The sequence below is a fragment of the Ambystoma mexicanum genome, chromosome 2q (assembly GCF_040938575.1).
Source record: "Ambystoma mexicanum isolate Mex_15411 chromosome 2q, UKY_AmexF1_1, whole genome shotgun sequence".
Classification (NCBI taxonomy): Eukaryota; Metazoa; Chordata; class Amphibia; order Caudata; family Ambystomatidae; genus Ambystoma; species Ambystoma mexicanum.
The window spans coordinates 1,100,277,009-1,100,302,420 of record NC_090924.1 but is presented as its reverse complement, the minus strand read 5'-3'; the positions used below and the strand labels follow the sequence as shown (position 1 = coordinate 1,100,302,420).

General features: G+C 46.8%; 1 protein-coding gene across 2 annotated transcripts in view; it reads right to left on the bottom strand.

Moving 5' to 3' along the window:
- The window catches only part of VPS50 (VPS50 subunit of EARP/GARPII complex), a 2,190,829-nt gene that overhangs the window by 1,302,343 nt on the left and 863,074 nt on the right, over positions 1-25,412 (bottom strand). For both annotated transcript variants that reach the window (XM_069648466.1, XM_069648467.1), the window contains one exon: positions 14,916-15,056. In XM_069648466.1, the coding sequence (XP_069504567.1) occupies positions 14,916-15,056 (141 nt within the window). The remainder of the gene's footprint in view (positions 1-14,915; positions 15,057-25,412) is intronic.

Here is a 25,412-nt window from a genome sequence, read left to right as displayed (position 1 = left end):
GATCTAATAATGGCATAATTATTAGGTATGGCGAGGGCCAGAGAGGGGCCGGAAGCGGCATTAAGCCAGGTTTCTGTGACTGCGAGGACATCAAGGTTTTCATAGGTTATAAAGTCAGCGATGTCGAGAGCATGAACAGGAAGAGACCTAGCATTCACCAAGGCTGCTTTGATGAGTTTGCCTTTTCTTGGAGGTTTTTCAAGTGGTATCAGTGGACTGTGCTGAAGACTATTGGCTAGATTGACAGAGTCAATGGGTGCATTAGCGTAGTTATGGTCAGTATGCAGGTGTTTCATACTACGTGCCCTTAGCCCTTAGTAAGCAATTAACTGAATTTGCTGGCAATGAATACAATGGTTACAATTAGATCGGCAGGGTGTCATTTAAAGACACTCAATGCGCAGCCAGGTGACATTAAATACACCTGAAAGATGGCGATGGAGAAATCTAACTCTAAACAGATGTGGACCTATAAAGAGATTAACCAATGTATTTTGAGAATGATTGATTCAAATATGTTGCAGAATTACCCATAGATACACATTTAAGACATATGAAAAAAAGCTAAACAATGTGACCGATATAATTGGTTAGTCCTTCAATCTAAGAGGACGCTCTTATATTCTGCTGCTGATCAATACTTAAAACATCAAATATTTCCCTAGTAAATTGTTACAACATACCTTAATAAAATTCAGACTGAATGCACTGGACTCTTAATAGGTTATTGGTCCTAGTTTGGGATTAAACAGGTCTGAACGACAGCATCCTTTATGTAAAACACTCAACTCAATCGAAACTTTGAAACACTTATGTTTGTATTGGCCAATTTTTAAAGACAACAGAATAAGAGTTTCGTTTTTGTGCAAAAGTTGGCCGCAGTATATACCGATTCCTTCTGTCTAAGGTGATTTAAAAGACAATACTTCAGTCCATCACTTGCCATAGTGAAATTTAGTCAGTTAATCTCTGCTAAACTGGTTTTACAAAGACCCAACAATGAGCGGCAATAGATACATGGAAAGGGACCTGGTGTACACTCAGAAATACTCTTTAATCTTTAACATAATGTTAGGGAGTTCATATTCTTTTATTGGAACGGGTTTTGTAGACAGACATGACAACACTCATCAATTGTTGAAAAGCAATGAGCCTGTAAGTGGTGTACCGATTCTCTTATCGCTTGCTTGATGTGCTTTGCACTCTGAAGTAAACTAAAATGAGAATGGGTGCGTGTGGCTGCCTGACACACCAGAGCAGACGTTGGGTGGAGGCGAGAGTTGGTGTGCTGCTGCATGCTGGGACCTTCTGGTGCTCTCTCCCCACCTATATCCTCCCCCTGGCGTGGTGCAGTTTGTTGTGGTGCAAATATCTCCGAAGCCATGCATCGAGGGCCTTGAAACGTGGTTCTTGAGGTCCCATAGGGACCTTGTGTTTTGTTCCTCGGGTCGAGACCAGTCCTTCTACGAACACATAGATGTTTCATCGATGTCAGGCAACTGTCTTATATGTGAAGGTGCCAAAATCTGGGGAAAGGAGTGGGGTGTCCAACTGTCACATAGCCAGTAATATACGGAGGGTCCTAAGAGGAAACTATGCAACATTTGGTGCTGATTGGTGAATCATTATGGAATTGTATAAGGAACAAGGCTTTGCCAAGCCACAAACAAATTTTGACTTTTATAAATATAGATGATAATGTATGATCTGCAAAAGTTTTTATTTGTGTACTATATTATATTTCGTAAAATGGATGAGGTTTGATTATAACCGAATTACATAAATAAAAGTAAAAATAAAATAAGAATTTCTTCGCCTGGCACAGAACCTGCCAGTAGGAGTGTCAGGAAGGAAGTCGGGTGCTATATCCCACAGACTGAGATTGTCCAGAATGAAGTAGGGGATTATATTCTTAAGGAAAGAAGACTTTTATGGAATCTTTTTTGAAGAATTTTGGAGAAGATCTGTACTTCCATAGTTGGGCCCTTGGGAAACCTTGTGTCAACTCATCCTGTCAATTTACTAACACATAGTGCTGGACATGTTCAGGCTTTACAAAGCAAAGCTATCCCTATACATCACTCATATTCGCTCTCCAGGGCCAGACTTTAGATAGCAGAGATTTCTTTGAAACAGCATTTCTCTTACAGAGACATACAATGCTAAATGTCTCAACATGAGCATACGCTTTCCTTCTACACACAGAAATGTAAGGCCCCTTTAAGGGTTAGCGTACGGAAATGCTCCTCTACTTTAGAGGGATGCAGTGGTCGAAAAAACAACAGACAGATTTTCTGTTGTAGAAGGAATTCTAAATCCAACTTTGGTTAGAACGACACTTCCCTCAGAGCATGTCCTTCTTTTTGGGGAACTACAGGAATGTATCTGAAAATCAAAGAGCCTGAAGCTAAACATTCCTCATAGAGACAATTGCTGCCAAAAATGTGATTTTTATGCCCAGTACCCTTACGGGCAACGGACAAATGGAGCAGCCATTAGAAAGCTGAGTATTTAGGATCTCAAGAGTCAACCAATAATGGTTTAAAAGAAAACTAGATTACCAGGACCTTCAAAGGCTGAGACCCGTGAGAAATGAGAAGCATGGCACCTCTTCCAGCATCTGTTTTTAAAGCAAAATGACCACTAGGAATGTCTTTTTTTAAAAAAAAAATATATATATATTTTTTATTCAAACAAAACAACAATACAACAAAACAAATAAAAACTTTTAACAACATAACCACTGCAGCCCCCCCTTATGAGCCTATTTGTTCCTCGTCCTCTGTATCTGTTCCGTGTGTCAGGGCTTCGCTGCTTCCGGATTCTGCTGGGGCCAATACTTTGGGGCCAACATTTCAGCTATCAGCAGTTTCCATGCCGTGAGGGAGCCCATTTCCTCATCCCCCCCCCTGTGCTACTAGCCTCTTGCCACACAACTGTTTCAGCCTCTGTCCATTTTTGTAGGTCCTTCCACCACACCTCCACCCGCGGCCTGTGACACTCCTTCCAGCCCATGGCGATCCTACGTTTCGCGAGCACGTATGCCAGATCTTTCAATTTCCCAACATGTTTGCATTTCCGCGCTCTGGGATACCCCCCCAGCAGGCAGGCCCAGGCCGAGTCTATTATGAGCGTGACCCCCTTCTCCGCTAGCTTCTGTGCAACCGCCCCCCAATAGACTTCAATTACCGGGCACACCCAGAACATGTGTATCATGTCTGCGTTCTCTTTGTCACACTTGGGGCAAGCCTGGCGCCCAACATTTCTGAACCTTGATATTCTCCGAGGGGTCATGTACGCCCTGTGCGTTATGTACAGCTGCAGTTGTTTAAACCTGGCATTTCTCGACACCTTCTTGTGATATCCCAAAGCCCGTTCCCACAACCCATCCTCCATTGGGGCTCCCAGCTCTGTTTCCCATTCTGATCTCAAATGCACCAGATCCCTCCCGATCTTAGTCATCAACATCTCGTACAACCTGGACACCTCATGCCCACCCTCTGATGTATCGTATATCACCTCGACGGCGGTGTCCGGCTCCTCCGCCAAAATGGCTTCACGCCACCTACTCCGAATCTCCTGTACTACCCTGTGATAAGTGAAATATTGGCCACTGTGCAGTCCTGCCGTTGTCCCAAGTTCCCCAAACTCCACAATAGCCCCTTCCTGCCAGATATCTCCCAAGGTGACTCGACCCACTGACTCCCAATAAGTCCTAATGATTACCCTCAGTTGCCTGTCCCCCTTTGTCAGCGTGACCAGCAGTATCTGCGGGACACACGGGAAAGGGTCCCCCATCATGCGGCAGGCTCGGCGCCACATGTTCCATCCCAACAACAGCATCTTAGGGCGCTCCCTCATATCCGAGCTAGCCACCCAGATCATTTCTCGCAAGTAAAAAGGAGCACAGTCCCTCTCGAACAATCTGTGTTCAGGGGTCTCCTCATCAGAGAACCACCTAGCCACATACTGCAGTTGTGCCGATACATAATACGCCTCGAAATTAGGCAGTTTAATACCGCCTTTCTCATAGAAGTTCTGCAGCTTCCATAATGCAACTCTTTGTCGGGTACCATGCCACAAAAAGTCTCTGCACATACTGTGCAGCTTAACAAAAAACTTCCTAGGGATCATATAAGGGATATTGTTCAAATAATGCAAAAGTCGGGGCAGGACCACCATTTTAAGCATAGCCCCTCGACCCATCATCGCTAGGGGCAACCTTTGCCAAAACCTCATGCATTTCCCAATTTTTCCTATAGCGATTTCAGTGTTGTGCTTGTGTTCTTCTAAAATAGAGTGATACATGTCTATCCCCAAGTAGCGGAAGGAACCCGTCGCCCACGGAATCTGCAACACAGGTAACCTCTCTGCAGGCTTTCCCACGTACCTCCCCAGCGGGAATAGACAAGATTTTTGAGGGTTCACCGCTATATCGGACAGCCTGGCATACCGCTCCATCACCTCCAACACATACTGAAGATTCTCTTCCGGGTACATTAGATACAATAAAGGATCATTTGCGTACAAGGATATGAGATGCCTCTCCCCTCCTACCTCGATGCCGATCGGCTCATATTGTTGCCTGAGGTATATTGTTAGGGGCTCCAGGGCCAGAATGTATAACATCGGGGACCATGGGCACCCCTGTCTAGTGCCTCTGCCCAGCTGCCATCTCTCCGGCAACACTGCACCCGTACGGACCCTGGCTAGCGGTTCGCTATATAGCATTCCAGCCCATTTAACATAGCCTGGCCCCATGCCATACCCATGCAGGGCTGCCAGCAACCACGGCCATTTAACAGAATCAAACGATTTGACTGCGTCCAATGCCACAATCGCCATTTTACTGTCCTGACTACACCCCCATTCCACCACTCGGTGGAGTCGTCTATGGTTGTTAGTGATGTTCCTATTCGGGACATAGCCCGTCTGGTCTGGGTGAATTAGCTTACCGATAGGAACGTCTTTATTGTAACAACATTAAGACCAATTCTGGACAAAGAAAACACTCCAGAACCAAAGGGAATGGACACAATAACAGGTCAATGACCCTTTTGGCATAGCAACTTCAAAGCTCTAGCAATGTGCAGGAAAACGTTGATTTGGTGGATTGGCACCTGGCAGAAAGTATGGCTTCCATGATCGTGTCCCAAAAATTCCAGTTGTTGTACCTCATCCACATATTAGCAATATATGAAAGCTAAGTTGCCTAGCATTGGAATGAAGTATTCTGCAGCAAGCCTGTGACAGAAGCTCTTTTTTTCCTGAGGATCCTTAAAGAGAAGCAAACTACTAGATCCAGTAAGGTCGGGTAGCAGGTCTCCTGGCCTAATATGGGGCTACTAAAATCATCTGTGCGCTGCATTGCGTCGTTTTCCTCTGCAGCAAGGAAAGGGCAGGGCAGGAGGAAAGTCATAACTAACTTGACCTCCCTGGGCATTCATTACAAGTGCTTCTACCTTCAATCCTGCCAGAGGAAACTCTGGAGCAAAACAGATTGCACTTATTTGCACTGGAAGTGAAATGGCCAACTTGGAGAAGAGCTGCTCCACAATTTCTTTGTTCATATGTGAGACACATTGGAGAGCCATTTTGTTTGCCACCTAGATAAACTGCAGAAAATGGCACACCCAGTGTTATTCGCCCAGAATAAGGGGAGCATGGCTTATTTGCTCAGGGAGCGGGAGCCTACACTGCTCCTCTTTTCAATATAGTGCATTGTGGTGGTACCGTCAACATCAGGGCTAACACGCCTATGATGGAAAGTAGAAAGGCACTAATGGCCATACTGACAGACCAGAGTTCCAAGAGATTCCATCCTTCCAACATAGTGCGCATTAACATGTTTTGGGAGTGGGAACTGCAGTGCATCAAGGATTTACCTGGGGCCATTGCTAATGTGATGGTTTGCCCTGAAGGGGATATTCAACATTGAAGATCTTGGCACCGCTGTGGGTCAACCTTCAGAAAATCCCTCTCAGAGACCAGCCAATGCAGGAGGCCATCAGAAATGGGCCAGCCAGTCAGAACACCTCTTTTCAAAGAAGAATGCAACAATGCTTTGGATATTGAGCACCTACTCTGCAGAGGGAATTTCATGGTCAGAGGATCGCTCAGGAAATGAAGACGAGCATACGTTATCCTCAATCCCACAACGGTCTTTTGATCCAATTTTGATTTCAGGAACCAGACAGCAAACTATGGAAAAACATTGACCATCTGTCTCCAGAAATGAGCTATCACCATAGCCTAATGGCTATGCAAAACTGGGAGCTGAGATTAGATAAAAAGGCAGCACTGCAAACTGGTGGAGAGTCTGGCTCACCACAAATCACAGGTTCTTGAATTGTTTCCAATGGATAGTAAAATGAAAGTATGCATCCTGTAGTTGTAAGCAAACTAGTCAGCTGTGCAGCTCAAGAGCCTGCAGGGTTTGGAAAAAATGAAAGCATTTTGAAACTATCCTCTGGAAGGAACCTTGTAGGCTCAGATCAGGATTGACCATAGGCCCCCATCATTCTTGGGCATGAGGAAGTATTGGGGGTAGAACAAATGGGCTACCTGCTAGTAAAGTTTCTTTTTGATGGATACCAATATTACTCCCACAGATTCCTTGCTCACCTTTGCAAACCATCTTGATGAAGTCGACTTCAAAAACGTTTCCAATCAGCTAGTAGGTGGCACCAAGTGACTCAGAGGCCAGCTCCGTCACAGGTCCTAGGCATGGCAATTGCCAGAAGCACCATCACGACTACATATATATATAAAAATAGATACTTGGAACTAGCAATGCCATTTCCTCAGTTCCTTATTTGAAGCGGAATGCGAGAAGAACAAACTTTCACTTGCATTTAAAAAGCTTTAGTTCGATTGCTAGAACTGCGATTGAAATATCATCATATTACCGTGGTAGGCAGGAAGAGCGATGAGGGATCTGTGGGAGGAATATCCTTATCCATCAGAAAGAACATTACCAACAGGTAAGTAATTTGTTCTTTTAATGGATTAATACCTCCCACGGATTATTCATCTTTGAAAGACTACTAAGGCTGTATCCAGATCGGGAAGTGGTATGATAACGAGTAGATTTTAAAACAGGAAAGGTTTTTGCAACATCGACCTACCCACCTTAACACCTTCGCCTGCTTCATGATCCTCCAGGTCATGTTTATATTACTTATGGAGGGAGGTCAAAGTCGCTACTGGAATGTGTCTCGGGGCCTTACAGGGCTTCTTTTTATTTTTGCTAGTTAATAACAGGTTTTTATGCAGGGGAAGATCCACATGGAAATGGTTTGTTGGTGATAGCCTTGCCTTTCTTGGGCCCAGCAAATCTGATGAAATGTTGGCCATCAGTACCATATTTACCTGTTCTAGACAAGTATGTCATTGCCCTTCTAGGGTCTAATCTGTATTATCACTTTCATCTTCAAGGGATGACGAGGGGGAAAGAACTGTGGTAGATTGATTTTCTGTTGCATATAAAATTCAGAAACCAAGTTTGCTAGAAACAAAGGCTGAATCCTACTATGCTTTTGTTCTGAGCCAAATCACCAGCATAGACATTTCACCAGCACAGACCTTTCAAAGCATAGAATTGTGGTTCTGGGCGTAATGTGCCCTGGCGGGGGTCAACAGACAATAGTCTGCTGGAAACAATAACCTTAGCAAGGGTGATGTAAGTGGTAGGGGAAACAGGAAAGGAGTTTGCAGATTCAGAGGGAGTTGTGTAGGACTAAATGCTTGTATTTGTATGCATGTCTGTTCCTCAATTATATATAGACTATCTTCTAGAGCAGTGGTATTCAACCGTTTTTTAAGAGACTCCTGCCCGCAATGCCACTGTTCTGGAGGGAGGAGGCACAGAAGAGTGCATGGTGGTGGTGTTGCCTGCGAGGACCTAACAGTTGAATTTCTAATAGGAAAAACAATTGTGTTGCTAGATGAACTGCCATAAAATGCAGCAAGTTGATGTGGAAGGACATCTCCAGGCCTTTCCACAGATTGTTCACTGAAAGGTCCTGCAGATGAACTCCCCATCCTATTAGGGATGCATTTGTGACCAGGGTGAACATCAGTGATCGAATGCACAGTCTTGCTTCAGGAACTTTAAAAATACATAACATCAAGAGATCCACAATCCTCAAGAAACCCCAGCCAAGAATTCCCTATTTAGTAGAAAAAGGTGCAACCATAGTGTGAATGTTTGACGCTCTCTGCGGGTGTGTTCACCATGCCTCTTTTCGTATCCAGGAAAGCTCCTATAAACTGTATGTGGTTGGAGGCATCAGAAAGGATTTCTTTAGGCTGATGAAAAACTTTTGGTGGAGCAGGGTACGTTAAGGTAGGGACAGACGTGCACCTTCTGCCTGTGTAGATGACACACCACCACTTCCGTCTGTGAATACTCCAGGGGCGAAGTGATGCAGAAATGGGGGTACTGCAAACTGGTAGTGCTTCCTACCAAAAAACAAAGGTACTTTCGATGTTTAGGTTGGAAAGGGATATAAAAGTAGGCATTCTGCAGGTCTAATAATCCATAACAACCATGCAAATCCCAAGCCTGGAGGACCTGTGAGAGGGTGACTATTATGAATCGGTCCATCCGGCGGTGCATTTAAAAAAAAAATGTTTAAGATTTCTTAGATATAAAATGGTCCCCAGACCGCCACCCTTCTTTGGAATAAGAAGGTAGTGGAATAGCAGTGTTTCCAGACTTCCTCTGATGTTACACACTCTCCTGCTACCTGCAACAACAGTTTAGGTATTTCTTGAAACAGGAGGCAAAATAGGGGGATTTTGACAGGCACTGGAAAGAATAGCGACTCATTAACCCTGGTCCAGAATCTAAACTCCCACTTATCTGATGGATTTTTCTACCAAGCTTTCCTGAAGAGTAGAGCCCTGCCCTTAGAAGAGACACGTGCAATGTGATGGGAAAAATGTAAGTGGTTTTGGTGCTGTTGAACTGGATGGCACTGTGGATGCCACCGTGCCAGCCAGTTTTATGAGATCTTCTCCATCTCTGAGGAAACCTTCCTTGTGAGGTTACAGCTGCTGATGCTGCCATTGCTGTGCTCAGTCGCTACATTTTGGTGGGAAATAATACTGTTTGTATCTGCCCCTAAAGGAAGATGATGATGAAAAAGAAGAGGAAAGGCCTAGGGGGTTTGCTGCTTGGCTTGAGTCTTTATTTTTGTTAAGGCTTTTATCTACCCTGCTTCCAAACAGACTGGACATGCAACAAACACAGTGAATGGAATTGAGGTCCACTTCTAGAACACAGTGTTTAGTGTCCCTTGCAACTTGGGCCAGTTATGAAAAAGATACCTGTGAATGTGGGTGCAAATGTTTTCCAGCTAGCTAAGCAGTCTCCCACAGCATGTTTGATTGCCTAGCAAGGGTAGATGGAAGTATTTAGAGCCCTTAACTCAAGACTAAAAGAGGCAAAAACGGAGTGCTCTAAAGCATCTAGGTTTTCGTTTCCCTGTCAGGAGGAGCTGTTGGAAAAGCCATAGCCATTACCCTTCCGGTGGCTGCTTGAAGGACTAGACACTCTGGTGTAGGGGAGCAGTAATAGCTCAGATCCGTTTGATACAGCAGAGGCATTTCCTACAGGCCTTGAAGAGTAGAGATATTTTGAAAAATAACAAAAAAGCTTCAAGTGACTAATGACTTGCAGGCATATTGGAGTCGCACTCCCCAAAAGCGTCAGGGGAAGCAGCAGCAAAAAAAAGACGTTTCGGAACAACTCATTGCTTGGTCATATATATTATTCCGGCGCATGTCGATGCTTAGGGCTTTTCATAAAGCCAGCCTTGGAGTCATGTTCTGGCTGAGTGAAAAGAAAATTCTGAGCGGACTGCATCAGGATGGATTTCAAAGATGAGGGATGTATTAGAACAAGCCTTTCTCGACATCCGAGACCAGATAAAGTACACTCAATTCCTTCAGAAAATGCTAAGAGATCACCTTTATTAATGGCCGTTCTGGAGATGTCATGGTAAAACAAGGAGGGGCTTGTGTGAGGGGATCTAAAAATGGAAGAGCACGCAGAAGGAAAGACCAAGTCAAAGGGGATGTGTCCTTCTGGTGGTTGACAGAATACAAAACACTGTTGCTATCCTCATCGCTTGATGGCAATAATTCGGAGGGGCAAACCACCTGAACAAACACTTTCCTCCCCCATGGATCCAGCTTTTCTGATTCTCGATCAGGAGGTATCACTGAGGCACCCGCAATGGAGGCTTGGACTACAAGGCACTCCTGAGTAAGTTAAAGGGACCAGAAAATAATCTACCAGGAGTGGGACAGGGATATTTGGCAACTGCCTTTGGCCCCCGACAGGTACGTAGGAAGGTATCTAGGAAGGCTTCTATCAAACTAACATGAGTGGTTGCTTCAATGCCCAAATTCCTCCCATAGAACAAACCCCACGGCCTCCAAAGCAAACTAGTGCAAATGATATGTCCTCACCCTCCTCCACCAAGTAGCACTCAAACCTACACCTGAATGTGCGTTTGTCTCCAGGTCACCACACAAGTTGTGGCTCCAGGAACAGAGATAAGCAGTGCAGGAACATCAAGGCCTAGCTAGTGGAGACAGCACTGGAGCAAAGACACTGGGGGTTTGATCCATACCGTTGGCTCCACTGACACTGGCTTTGAGGGAAGCAGTGCAGGGTGAGAAGAGCAAGATTTACTCAAAGACCTTTATCGCTTTCTCTGCTTTTTGTCTTTCACTGATACTCTAGAGCGTCGTTACGATTCTGAGAGTTCTGTGAGCCTCCAGGCAGGCAAACTATCATGGGGGTTCAAGCACTGGTTTTCATACTTAAGGGTAAGAATGCCTTGGCCAGACACTCACACATGGCCGTGGGGTATACTGAGTGACAGGAAAGACAATTTTCAGTATTGTAGTCCTAAGCACCCGACCCAGCTTGAAGCCTGACTTAGTGGGAGACATGATGGAAATACAAATTTGAAATGGTTATTTCTCAAACACCTCATTGTTTGCCATCAGGAAAAACAGAACAGAGGTCAGTGGGCTAGGGCTTGATCAAGGTACAGCACAGGCAGTGCATAAAGTATGTACTTCTGACACAAAGATCACAATGAAGGAATTTACCTGGAGCTAGCAGACAGCCTCTAGAATCTGCAAAAAGCTTTGAAGTCAGTCTGCACCTGTGGGTAGGATATTCATTAGGAATGTTATTTAGTAAGCGTAAGTGGGAGGAAATTACGCTGCAGGGATAGTGGGGAGTCGACGGCACACACAGAAGTGTGCCGCTGTAAAGGTTAAGTCAGGGCGGGGGCAGGTAGGGCAATGCAGGCCGGGGGATGCAGGCAAAGCGGTCTATCTTATCACTGCGCCGCGCCAAAATGGGAGTCAACATTTCCATCGTCAGCATTACAGGCGGCGCAGTTATCACATATATCCATATGGAGCAGACCCAATATGTGTAGTGCCCATCCAATTGGTATGGTAGAATTGTACTATATAGAATGAAGTCCTGTGTGACGCTGTTTGCAGTTATAAGGTTCTGCACATGCTCCCAGAGTTCAGAGCGTTCTCGCGTAGTAGTCCTTTGTTGATATTTTTTCTATTCGTAGAAATAAACACTTGTTACCTTTGTGATATGATATGATATGATGTGATGTGATATGGCATTTATAACGCGCCTATACACAAGTGTTTCAAGGCGCGACGAGGCAAGGGGGGGAACAAGGGGGACAGACAACGATCCTACTAGGCCAGGTGTCATTCAGATCGCGCAAGTGCATGGGAAGGGGGGAAAGGAGAGGGAAAAGTGCAGTACATGGGAAAGTGGAATAAATAAGATAAATAACGGCCAGCTAGTGGCAAGTGCAGGGAAGTGCAGGCGTAAGTGCTGGTAGGGGGACTGAAGGGGTACAGAAAACAGTCCCCCGGTGCAGGGTTGCCAGGGGGGCAGTCCAGGTGGGCAATTGACGAGGTCTGGGCCAGAGATCAGAAAGGGTAGCCAGGTAACCAGTGTAGTTTACAGTAGGGAGCTTAGCAGGGGAGAGGGGGAGAGAAAGCAGAAGCAAAGAGGAAGGTTTTGAGGTGCTTCCGGAACCTGACATGGTTCTCCTCGAGTTTCAGGGAGGCAGGAAGGCTGTTCCAGAGAGAGGCCCCTGCCGAAGAGAGTGATCTGCCACCAACTCGTTGCTTGGAGAAGCGACTGACCCTGAGGGAGTTGGAGGCGGATGAGCAAAGAGTTCGAGAAGGAACATATTTAGGAAGAGAGAGTTGAAGGTATTGCGGCCCCAGAAGGCCTTGTGAACAATGCAGAGGGTTTTGAACTTAATCCTTGCAGCCACTGGGAGCCAGTGCAGAGATTTCAGTCCTGGAGAGATACGGTCCCTGGGCTTGAGGCCAAGGACAAGTTTCGAAGTCCTGTTCTGCATAAGTTGCAGAGGGCGGAAAGTAGAGGCAGGCAGATTTAGATAGAGTAGTCCAGCTTAGAGAGGACCAGAGCTCTGGAGACAGTGAGCTTCTGGGGGAAGGAGAGGAAAGAAAGAATACCTCTGAGGAGGTGTAGCTGGTAGTTTGACTTCTTAGAGAGACGTCAGAGATGATGTGAGGGGAGAAGGAGAGTGCAGAGTCGAAGATGACTCCGAGGTTTTTAGCCTTGCAGGTGGGAGCAGGAAGAGGGCCAAGAGAGGGCGGCCAGAGAGCTGCAGGGAAGGAGGGAGTGGGTGTGCCGATGAGTAGAATCTCAGTCTTACTGGCAATAAGGCAGAGGTTTGTTGGTAGCGCACCACTCCTGGATGGCAGACAGACAGAGATGAGGGAAGGAGAGGAGGAGGCCAAGGGTAGCCTGAAAATGAGCTGGGTATCATCCACATAGCACTGAAAGTTGGGACAGAGAGCAGCGATACGGTGGGCAAGGAGTGCCAGGTATTGGTTGAACAGCCAGGAAGAGAGGTTAGATCCCTGGGGGACACCACAGGTTGAGAAAGAGATGTCGGAGAGGAAGGACCCAAGTTGGACCTGGGAGGGTCGGTTGGAGAGGAAAGAAGTCAGCCACGCCAGAGCCTGACCAGTGATACCCAGGTTATGCAAGCGCATCTTGGGCCTTCTTCCGTAGCGGGTTGTATTTTTTCTGGTGTGAGCATACAGGGGAGTGCCTTCACTAGCATGTAGTGTCGAATGTTGGATGGTGAACATTCAATTGGATTTAAGGATTGTGATCTGCACTATACCGCAAACCTCTTCCTCTTGTTGAAGTAATAGTGTCTGGTGTTGGGTTTCCGTGCCTCCTTTAGGATAACTATACACCTTTGCGGAAGGTTTATGTGACCAAACGCTATGACTTCAGGAGCCAGGCTACCAAGTTCATAGACTGTGGATATGGGTGGAGCGTTGTCACCTCGTGTTGGGACAGCATGTTGGAGGTGCACAAAAGTGTGATTGGTTTGCACATCGCCAGTTTGAGCAGATGTGGACACCAACGTCATCTTGCCCACATTGGAGTGATTCGAGTGACTTGTTCCTGTTGCATCTTGTGCACTATGCTTCTCAGGAGTGGTGTTGGTGGAAAAGCGTAAGCAAATTTCCCTGACCAACTCATCCACAGGGGGCTTCCCTTGGATCCTGGTTGGGGAAACCTCGATGCGAAGTCTGGGCACTGTGCGTTTTGGCTTGTGGCGAACAAGTCTAAGGTAGGATAACCCCAATGGGAGAACATTTCAACTAGAATATTTCTGTTTATTTGCCACTTGTGTTCCTCTGGTTGAGAGTTTCTACTTAGAGTGTCTGCTAGAGCACTGGGTTGCCCTGGAACGTGTTGTGAGACTAGGAACATGTTCCGCTTGAGTGCCTGCTTCCACATTTTTGGGGATAGTCTGGACAGGCTTGGAGAGTGTGTGCCTCCTTGCTTGTTTATGTAAAACATGATAGTGGTGCTGTTCATCAGGACTTGTGCTGTCTGACCTACTAGATGCTGCTGAAAGGCCTGCAGAGCCTTGAGAACTGCCAGAAGTTCTAGGAGGTTGATGTGGTTTTGGGCTGTGGTGTCCGTACACTGGACATGACCTGTGTGGTGAACGGCTCCCCATCCGGAGAGTGAGGCGGCTGTAGTTAGTATTGCTTGAACTGGTGGATTGTGAAAGGGATTCACAACCACTAGATCGTCCCACTGACTGCTTGCCTAAGACCATTGTTTTGCTAACCACTCCTGTATTAGGTGCATGTGCAGCCATGCATGTGGAACTAGGTACCTGCATGATGCCAGCATCCCCAGCAGGCGCATTGCCTTGCTTTCAGTTATCTGCACCTTCACCCATCATTCACAAAAAAACAGTAATTTCATACCAATGCTAAAGTCAAAATGGTTGGCTTTCCAAATTCTCGTTTTCCATTCCACCACACTGAGCAATTTCTCCTGTATTTTGCTTGAGACAGATTATTTAATTTTCAGAGTGGTTAAACATATTAGCAGATACCCACTTCTGTGGCCTATTCACTTTAAAGCCTTAAGAGAATACAAAATAGTGATTTCTATCAATGGCATGAAAGGCCGCAAATGAAAAAGGGACAACCACACACACACAACAATCCCAATACCTTCAATAGGGCAAATCAAGAGTACAAGTGATAACTATGAGCCAAAATCAAAGAGCATGCCAATAAAAGGTTCTATGTGAACATGTCCCCTTGGAAAAAGTCACAGGGTAGGCGGTTTATTTTCCCTGCACCCAGAAAAGCATCCCCCAAATAGTCTAGGATGAGTATTAATTATTATTCCAACTAGAATATTCGGGGAAAGTGCTTGATTTTCATGGAAGTACAAATCTGGAGAAATGTCGCCCCCTGGTGACCATTTCCCAGGCGACTTTATCACTGGATGGCCACTGCAATTGTTACAATAAAAGAAGGTTTCCACATACTGTGCAGAGGTCCTTGTACTGCAGCTTCTGAAATTTGGTGTCTGTGTTTCCTGCACAGAGCTCCACATACCCAAGTACTACTTGGAATACAGTGTTGTGAATTGCCTGCGTAAAGTGCATGTGCAGCTGGTCCATTGCAGTCTGTATTCAGGAAAAGAAAACAAAATATGTGTTGAAAGATGGGCACATTCAAACTGCAGATATACTCCACTGTAGCAATAATGACTATCTTTTGAAAATTTCTCATTATGCATTCATATTAAAAAAATCCTCCAAAACATTCCTTAAAATGAAAACAAACACTCAAGTACAAGCACCTTATTATTTTTTACATGTCATGCAACATGAAAAGGTCTTTTATAATTAACGTTCTGCCATTTTGGCGGCCTCTTGGCACTGATGAAATATGTCCTGCATAGGAAATACACATGTGCAGACACATAAACGTGACATTTATTGCATTGAGAAAGGTATTTTAATTCAGATAAGCCCAGCCTAATAACGAGATCCTTAAGACATTCAGTTGGTAGTATTACACACATCTTCTTTAGGATTACATGCTTCTGGAACACGTGACTTTTACTCATTGGCTTAAGAGAAGGGGGCATTAGGAAGCAGACTCTCTGGATGGCATCGTAACCGGCAAGGTATTCTTTTTAAAAAATGTATTTTTATTGTATAACTTACAGACATTCACATGTATCTTCATATCGATGGACAAATATTTAAGTCTGCATGACCCTTAAACCTCTCCCCTCCCAACTCGTTCCTCCCGCTTGCCAACCTACCCCACCTGTGCCGTCTTGTGCATCCATGCTGCAGTTAAGTTGTACTGGGTATTTATGGCTTTCTTTCCACCTCCACAGTGGGTAACTGAACAGGTTCTTCCGCCTGGGGCCTGCGGTCCGGCTTGCGCAGAAGCTAACAGCTCTTGAAGCAGTGATCTCCATGATTCGTGTTTACTTCCCTCTGGCCCATGCGGGCCACCTCTTGCCACACGGACGTGCGTCCATTTTTGGAGATCAATCCACCACATCCTTACCTCCGGTCCTCAGTGTGCTTTCCAGCCCATCTGCGTTTTGCCAGCACATATGCCTGTTTGTTAATCGTGATACCCGAGAGTTCGACATATCGTTCGAATATTTCAAGTATATATTGTAAATTGGTCTCTGGATGTTGTATATATAGAAGCATGTCATCAGTATATATAGAAATCAATTTCTGCCTCCCGTGCGTGTCTATGCCTGCCTCTGTGTACTCTTTCCGGAGATATACTGCTAATGGTTCGAGGGCTAGCATAAACAGAATGGGGGACCATGGGCAACCTTGTCTCCTGCCATTTTCTAGTACCCACTGTTCTGAAATCTGTCTGCCCGTCTTGACTCTGGTAACCACCCTGCTGTACAGCAACCATACCCATTTAATATAACTGGGCCCCATGCCAAATCTCCTTAATGTTGCCAGCAGCCAGGTCCACCTAACCGAATTGAATGCCTTGACCGCGTCCAATGAGACCACTGTGTATTGGTTCATGCCATCTTTAGTGTGGTCAATAATGTGGTGTAACCTTTGTAGTTCCACGTAATGTTCCTATCTGGCACATATCCTGTCTGATCCGGGGTTATAAGCTCTGCTATTACTGTTTTAAGCCTATTGATAAGTAGGGCGGTGAGTATTTTCCCAGCCCGATTGAGCAACGACAGGGGCCTGTATGACCCGCAATCAGTGTCTGGTTTGTTTGGTTTTAGTAATGGTATAATAATGGAGTACCTTAATGACAATGATGGGCTTCTACATTGAATGCTTCGTTCAACTCGCCAGCACCATCACTCTGCAGGAAGCTGGCCAAGGTAAGTTTGCCACAGAGCCTTGCCCCAGATGCCCCTCCAACTATTTCAAACACTGTAAAAGTGTTTAAAAATGGCGTTTTTGCGCGCTCGGTGCTCCAGTCTCCTTCCTCCTTCCCCCTCCTTCCCCAGCCCAATCCCGCCTCCCAACCCTCTCCCTGCACCCCGATTGGTCTCTTGACCAAACGAAAACAAACTAATGGAGTTTGGCATCCTCGCCGGCACCATCATTATGCAGGAAGCTGGCCAAGGTGAGTTTACCCCAGAGCCCCCTCCAACTATTTCAAACACTGTAAAAGTGTTTAAAAATGGCGTTTTTGCGCGCTCCGTGCTCCAGTCTCCTTCCTCCTTCCCCAGCCCAATCCCGCCTCCCAACCCTCCCCCTGCACCCTGATTGGTCTCTTGGCCAAACGAAAACAAACGGAGCGTGGCGTGCCGGCACCATCACTCTGCAGGAAGCTAACGTTTTGCGTTTGTTGTGGATGTTTGTGTTGAAGTTCCTTGTTCTGCGTATTGTAACTTTATGGCGTTGCTGATCATTGTGTACGTTTGGCTACGCTGCCCACTGACGTCATTGAAATAGGTGGATCTTATTTTGAACATATAGCGCTGTTAGTGTTATGGACGTGCTAATGTAATAAGTACCGGGAGGGCTTTTGAAGTTAGGGTGATAGAATCTTATTGCGTCCATCTAATTTATTGAGCAATGTATAGTATGGAGTCTATAAGATTCTTTATTTTACTGCTATTTTTTAACTGTGAAAGGTGGTTACAAAAGGAACCGGTTTTTGTAGTGTTTTTAAAAAAATTGATTTATTTTTTAGAACGTAAGGTAGGCATGGAAATGAGAGAAAAAAACACCAGGCGCAAATATGGAGGGGCAGATGGACAGGGGAAGATGGGTCAACAGCCTCTTTTATTGCTTGCAAGGTAGCTAGGGGGATTTTGTGTCCTACAGAAGTAGGATGTCTGTTTACAGTACTGCTTGAGGCAGAAGAGTTGGAGGAAGCCAGCCTACCATTTAGTAAGAAAGGAACAGCCTTTTTCAGAGCATTGCAGTGCTTAGATCTGGTTTGGCGGCGCATGGAGGTAGTCCATTGGGAGTACTGTCCAGGTACTACACAACTGAGTATTTTACTTTGGTAGCTTTAGCCTTTGGTACATTACCAACAGTGGTCAGATTTCATTATCGCCAGTACACCCCAGACTGGTATGCCTACCTCGGGCCAACATTTCAGCCCGCCAACTGTTATGGGGCTGGAGCCAACCCCGAACAAAGACACTTTCACAAATATATATAAAAATGTTACAGTCGTGGTCATGTTCCCAGAATGCTTTTAAATTGTATGCAAATTGCTAGGTTCAGCCAACACCTCAAGCTCTGAACACCCTCCCACTTCCAGGAATATTACAGAATGGTCCAGTGCTCGCAGAGGCTTGTGGCCTGCTCTTCTTTTCTTTTTCGTTGTCTCCCTGTCTGCTATATCACCTTAACTCCACTCCGCACAATTTTCAACTCACTATCACTCCACCCCATCCTGCACTTCACAGCACCAAGAAATCACACCACTATACCACCCCTTCACACTGCCACACTCCACACCAGCCCACCACTCCAAACCACCACCTATCCACCACTTGACACCCCCACTCCACACTTCTCCACACTGCAACTGCACACCTACCAACTCAGCTCCACACCACTTCACACCCCCATTACACCTTTACTCCACCTCCAAATCCCAACTAAGCATCCTCCCCACTCTACAACACCACACCTTCCCTTTACACCACTCAACACACTGCAAACCACCATTCCACTCCACCCCACCTCCCACACCACTCTAGGTAATACCCCTACTCTGACCCACCCCACTCTAGAGCCATCCCTTCCCCATCCACCCTTCCTTTCCCCTCTACCCTCTATCACCCACCCTTCATTACCCATTCTTTTCCCACCCACCCTTTCTCACCCCTCTACCCCTCCCCAACCCTTCCTCACTGTGTCCCCACCCTTCCTCAGCCCTCTAGCCATACCCACCTTTATACACCCCTCAGCCCCTAGCCACTCACCCTCACCACTCTGCCCCCACCTCACACCTCTCTCCCACCCACACTTCTTCAACACTCTCTACCCCATCTGACAATCATTCCTCAGCCCTTCTACATGCCATCCAAACCTTCCTTACCTCTTCCAATCCCCACCCACTATCCTACTCTACTCATCTTTCCTCATCCCTTGTGCACCACATACCAACGATTCATCATTGGTCTATACGTTGCTCACCATGCTGAACTCCCACCCACCCTTCCACACCCCTCTCTACCTCCTCCCAACCACTCTTTCACATCCCTCATCTCTACCTCTAATAACCCTTCCTCACCCTACACTACGACCACTCACCATTCCTCACACCTCATTACCCTTCCTCACCCGTCACTACCGGCACTCATGCTTCCTCACCCCTAACTACTCACACCACCCTGCCTCACTACCCCACCAACGCTCACACATCCCTCACTACTGTTGGGAATGAAATGAACCTCTCCCACCCTCCTAGGTGCTTTAGAGTAAGGTGCATCCCATAAATACACATGTCCTGTGCCAGAGGGCAGGGGGTGTGCTTAGGAACCCTGCACGGACACAATATTATGCGAAATATAGATGCTTGGACTTAGTGCAGGCATATAAGTAGGCACCATTCTCATAGCTATGGTAGAAACATTCGGCCCATCGTGGTTGCTCGGTAAACACAGACCCCAACGAAGGATCCTGAACAGGCCCAAGCGCTGACGATACAGATCGATGCTGTTAGCTCACAGCGAAACTTTCCTTTCTTCCTCAACTGTTGCTAATACCTGTTATCCAAAGAAGGAACATGCTCTGCAAGGCTGCGAGATAGTACCAGGCGCCTCACAGTGCATGTTTATCGCAGCCAGATCGAAGCAGGCCTCTTACCCCCGACCCAGCCCACCATGAGTTATGACACCCGCAACTGTCCCAGTCCAAGACCTCTGAATTCCACGATAGTAGGTGTCCCAAAACCCACAACCATAAACCTACTGGTCATAAAAGATCTAAAACAACACAATCATTCCACCTTATTTCATAATGACAAGATTTGTAATGCACAGTACAGGGTGGAACAAATTATAGTTCAAAGAGAGGGTGGATTCCTTGGGTGTGGATAGTGCGATACCAAATGAGTGAATAATGTATGGGTCAGCTCGATCTTAAGCCTCCCCCTGTGCCAGTCCCAGAGGCTCCCAGGTGCACGCCATACTGATACATTGCATTGCATTGTCTTACATAGTAACTAATTGCGAAATCGACCTTGGTTCCCTGGAGATGAAAAACCCAGCATACCCCATGTGATGGAAGATGAACAGACGGAGTTGAGGCCAATGGCATGGCACCTCCTATTGAGCGGGGTGACCATGTATAGGGCCTCACCAACCAGCCATGCAGGTTTTTACTGTATATGTTTTCATCACTGATGATGATTTGGTTCCTTGTAACATTCTGCTTGTACCATTGTTCGGCAGAACATTCTTGAGAAGCAGAACTCTTTGCTGGCATACTGTCATGATTCCTGCCCCTCATGTCCCCAGCCCTCCAAGACGTCAGGCTGGAGCCAGGCCACGATCACCTACATGGCCCTCAAGGGCCTCTCCATCCCTCCAAAGACCCACTTGGAGTTAGACTTGGCGCTTGTGGCACCAGACTCCCTCACTCCCATAGGATAACATTGGGGATAGGACTTGTAGTGCATTGATGGGGATAAGATGGATACCCCCACATATTTCAGTTCCCAGAACTGCATGTGCGGTCTAGTCTTTTGGGTGTGGTTCAGCCCAGAGACACCTGGGATACCCAGAGACTATTTAAGCCACACCCAGGCTGAGAAACATGCTTTGCGTTTTCTGCACCTGCAGCGTGACACTCACCGTGTTCGGATCGGTCTCCAGTAGGCCTACATCTTTCTTCTGCGCTCAGCTCCTGCAAGAACAAGAACACTGTTAGGAATAGCCTTACCTTGCGGCGCTTCTGCCCATCATTCATCACTCCTTCTGTTCTGCGGGCATCTTCGGCGGTGTCATTCCCTGCCCGGGACACTGCTTCCTAAGGAAAAGGGAAAAGAACAGAAAAAAGGCATTAGTAAGCATTCTGCAAATCTTCGCTTATTTTTAAATACTGTACGAGCTTCAAACGCTTACCTGAATCCCAGCTGCTCTGGGTGAACTCTGTCTCCGGAACTTCTCATCCATCTGCAAGAGGGAAAAGACACTCCAGGTTAGCGTGGAAACATCTAGAGGCGCTGCATACCGTGCTTACCCACGGCATTTGTTCTTCATAACTGGCATCCATGCTGAAAACGTCACAGCACAAAAGACACAGAAAAAGAACTCAGTTCAATGCAAATACGAAAGGGGTGCATCGCGCTCTCACTCACCTTCAGCGATGCTCATCTCAGCAGCACGCCGCCATCCCCGGACGCCGGCCATCATCTAAGGAAGGAAAGGAACGAAGTTAGAGAACTGTTCAAAAGACTCATTATACTTACCTGTCGGACTCTTGCCAGTGAATTAACTAGGCGGCAACGAGCCCGCATCAATCAACGCGCCTCCGCGCTGAAAGCAGGACGGAGAGCACACTATCCAAGAAAACAAGGTGAGCTGTGGATCAAAGGGAAGGGTTGGACCCCGGGGAAGAAGGGGTTCAAGCCCACAGAGACAATAGGGAGTTAAACTCTACCAATCCTGTGTTTCAGGCCCAGTCTCCAGTCTAATAGCCTCCAGGGAAGGGTTAGAGGTCGTAAGAGGTCAGAACAGGCTGAGTGACGTCCCCCATCCCCGTGGATACCAGGTGAGCGTTACAGAACGCAAAGCCTCACATCAAAATCCACCTGGGCGTCATTGAAACGTCAGAAACCGTCCAGTTAGCCCACATGTTGGGGCAGCTACGTTCCGAAGTACATGCAGCCAGGCAGGAGACCAACACCCTGAGGAGAGAGCTGATAGTAGCCAAAGAACGCATTGATGATTTAAGCCGGCAACTTCTCCAGTCACAAGCAGGGCATGCACCATTGCCGGGAAGCGTGCCCTCGATGCCAGTGCCATCAGCCCATCCCGTTCAGATAACCCTTCCTGGGGCAGTTCCTTTGGCCCCGCCCGAACGATTTACAGGGGATCCCAAGAGGTTTGCAACGTTCATGAACCAGTGCCGCCTGCACTTCCTTTGTAGGCCAGGGGCCTTTCCGAATGACCAATCTCTGGTCGCTTTTGTGCTATCCTACCTGAGTGGTAGCGCCGCAGACTGGTCTGTACCCTTTGTGGCCCAAGACGATCCTTTGCTGCATGACTTCAGGGGCTTTCGGCAGGAAATGGAAAAGCTGTTCACTCGTCGTACTCATGGGCAGGCATTAGACAACAAATTTCTGTCCCTACTCCAAGGAATCAAGACCTATTAACATAGATAGCCACGTTCAATAGACTCGTAGTTGAAGCAGAATGGCCAGTGGAGAAGAGAACCACGTTATTTCATCTGAGGCTGCAGGGGGAGCTCAAGGATGTTCTCGCACAAATAGTGAACCCCCCGAAAGACTGCTCAGAATTCATTGACCTTGTTGTTCAACTGGATCATAGGTTGCAGGACCGAAGAGCAGCTCCAACCAGACCAGACCCGCGCCCTATGTATGTGCGTTCAAAGGACAATACTGCCCGAACGACAGAAGGTTCAGGAGAACCAATGCAAATCGGGGGTGGGGGGTCAGATCCCCCTTGACTAAAGTGGAAAGGGATAAAAGGAGACAGCAGCAGTTATGTGGAAGGTGAGGTAATTTCCTTAAAGAGAGCCCTGTGAAGCCACCGAGGAGGACGTTAGGGGCCACGGACAAGGAAGATACCATCAAGGAATCGGAAAACTCCCCAGCCCTGCAAGTGTAGGGGTCCACTTGTTGAGCGAAGAAAGTGAACTACAGACCTCCCATTTTGCACTATCTGTGGTCTTGATCAATCACCAACAACCATCTCAGATGCACGCAGTAAGAACGTACATAGACAGTGGAGCCGTTGGGAATTACATCGACCAGGATCTTGTGCCAAAGATAGGGCTTCAGTTACGCCCTAAATCAACCACTGACGCTGTTACCACTGTCGACGGCACAGAAATAGCTTCTGGTCCATTATCTCAACACACTGCAGCTTTAACCCTTCTGTGCCAGGATGGACACCAAGAATCTATCGTTTTCGACCTCATTAAGGCACCACAGTTCCGGATGATTTTGGGAATGCCATGGTTGGTAGCTCACAATCCTCGAATCGATTGGTGAGCAAAAGAATTGACCTTTCCTGAGACTTGCGCCCACACATGTTATCGCCAAGAGAAACAACCAATAGAGACCAGAACCTCCATGCTTGCGACTGTGGCAATCGGCACCCTACCAAGTGAATACCAGGACTTTCAAGATGTCTTTCAGAAAGAACAGGCTGATACCCTGCCACCGCATAGACCATACGATTGCCAAATCTACCTGATACCCGGCGCACAAATCCCTTGTGGGCGAATTTACGCACTCACAGAACCAGAAAACCAACACCTGAAGGCCTATCTTGACCAATACCTGGCCAACGGGTTCATCCGTCCCTTGAAGTCTCCAGCAGCCAGTCCTCTATTCTTCATACCAAAAAAGGAGGGGGACTTGAGAACGTGCATCGACTATCGCGCACTGAACCAGATTACCGTAAAAAAATCGCTACCCCCTGCCACTGATCCCTGAATTGCTTGATCAAGTCAAAGATGCCCAAATCTACACAAAACTAGACCTGAGGGGGGCATATCACCTTGTTCACCTAAAAAAGGGGGACGAATGGAAAACTGCTTTTTGCACCAAATACGGCTTGTACGAATATCAAGTAATGCCCTTTGGCCTCTGCAACGCGCCTGCTGCATTTCAATACTTCTTGAATGATGTCCGACGGGAATTGATTGATGTCTGTGCTCTAGTGTACATCAACGATATCCTAGTATATTCCGCATCAAGGCAGGACCACGTTAAACACGTACGATCGTATTGGAGAAACTCTGTCAACACCAGCTCTACGCCAAGCTCGAAAAGTGCTCATTCCACATCTCCGAGGTGGAATTCCTGGGCTTTCTTCTCAGCCCGAATGGAATCCGAATGGATGTACACAAGGTAGATGCTATCCTGAACTGGCCATCCCCGAATTCATTCAAGGGGGTTCAAAGTATGCTGGGTTTTGCATACTTCTACCGCCGGTTCATCCCAGGATTTTTGCAAATCGTGTATCCCATCACGTCATTACTAAGGAAAAGCAACAAAAAGTTCCAGTGGACAACAGAAGCCGAGGAGGCTTTCCATGAACTCAAAGCAAGATTCACATCTGCCCCAATCTTACGCCACCCTGGCCCTGATCTCCCATACCTGGTAGAAACGGACGCCTCAAGCATGGCTATGGGAGCCGTCCTCTCACAAAAGGGCCCCGAAACGGGCCAGTTACACCCTGTTGCCTTCTGGTCACGTAAATTCACACCCCCTGAACTCAATTACGCTATCACAGACAAAGATCTTCTGGCCATTAAGTAAGCCTTTAAGGCATGGCGGCACTACCTCTTGGGCGCCAGACACACAATCACTGTAATAACTGAACACCGGAACCTCCAGTACCTAAAAACGGCAAAGGCCCAATCCTCACGACAACTACATTGGGCTCTTTTTTGCTGAATATGACTACGTGATTACATTTCGACCAGGAGTGAAAAACGGGAAGGCTGATGCCCTTTCCCGTATGGGGGTGGAAGAGCAAGGGTATCAGACCCCTGGCCCAATAGCAATCATCCTGAGTGACAAGCTCCTAGGAATCACAGCAACCATAACTCAGAAAGAATTACATGAAGAAATCCAAAACCTGATGAGTCCGGAGCAATTACAAGCATGGAGTGCACAAGGAGAACATTACATGATAAAAGATCAGTTGCCCTTCTTCAGGAATCGTTTATTCTTACCAAACCAAGAACTACGAGAACAAGTCATGTCCGGTTATCATGATTCCTTGATCGAGGGGCACTCCAGAATCGCTAAAACCCTAGCCAAGGTAAAACTAAATTATTGGTGGCCCACGTGGCGTAAAGACATTATCCAATTCATCCTATCTTGTGGAGTGTGTGCTCAAAACAAGTCATCCAAGCAGAAAATGGCTGGGCTATTACAACCATTGGAAATCCCACCAGCACCCTGGCACACGTTGTCCCTCGATTTTATTACTGACTTACCACCCAGTCAAGGGTTTAACACTATTCTTGTGGTAGTGGACCTATTTTCAAAAATGGCACATTTCATTCCTCTTAAGGGGCTCCCAACTGCTTCCACTCTGGCAAAGGTATTTCTTGAAGGCATCATACGGCTCCATGGGTTTCCTTCAGTTTCGGTCTCAGACCGAGGTACTCAATTCGTATCTAACTTCTGGAGAAAATGCTGCTCTTTGGCCCAGATCGACATCCGGCTATCCACCAGTCACCATCACCAAACAGATGGTCAAACTGAGAGGACAAATCAGACGCTCGAGCAGTATCTGCGTTGCATGTTAGACCAAGCTGAAGAAAGCTGGTTCGACCTATTATGGATAGCTG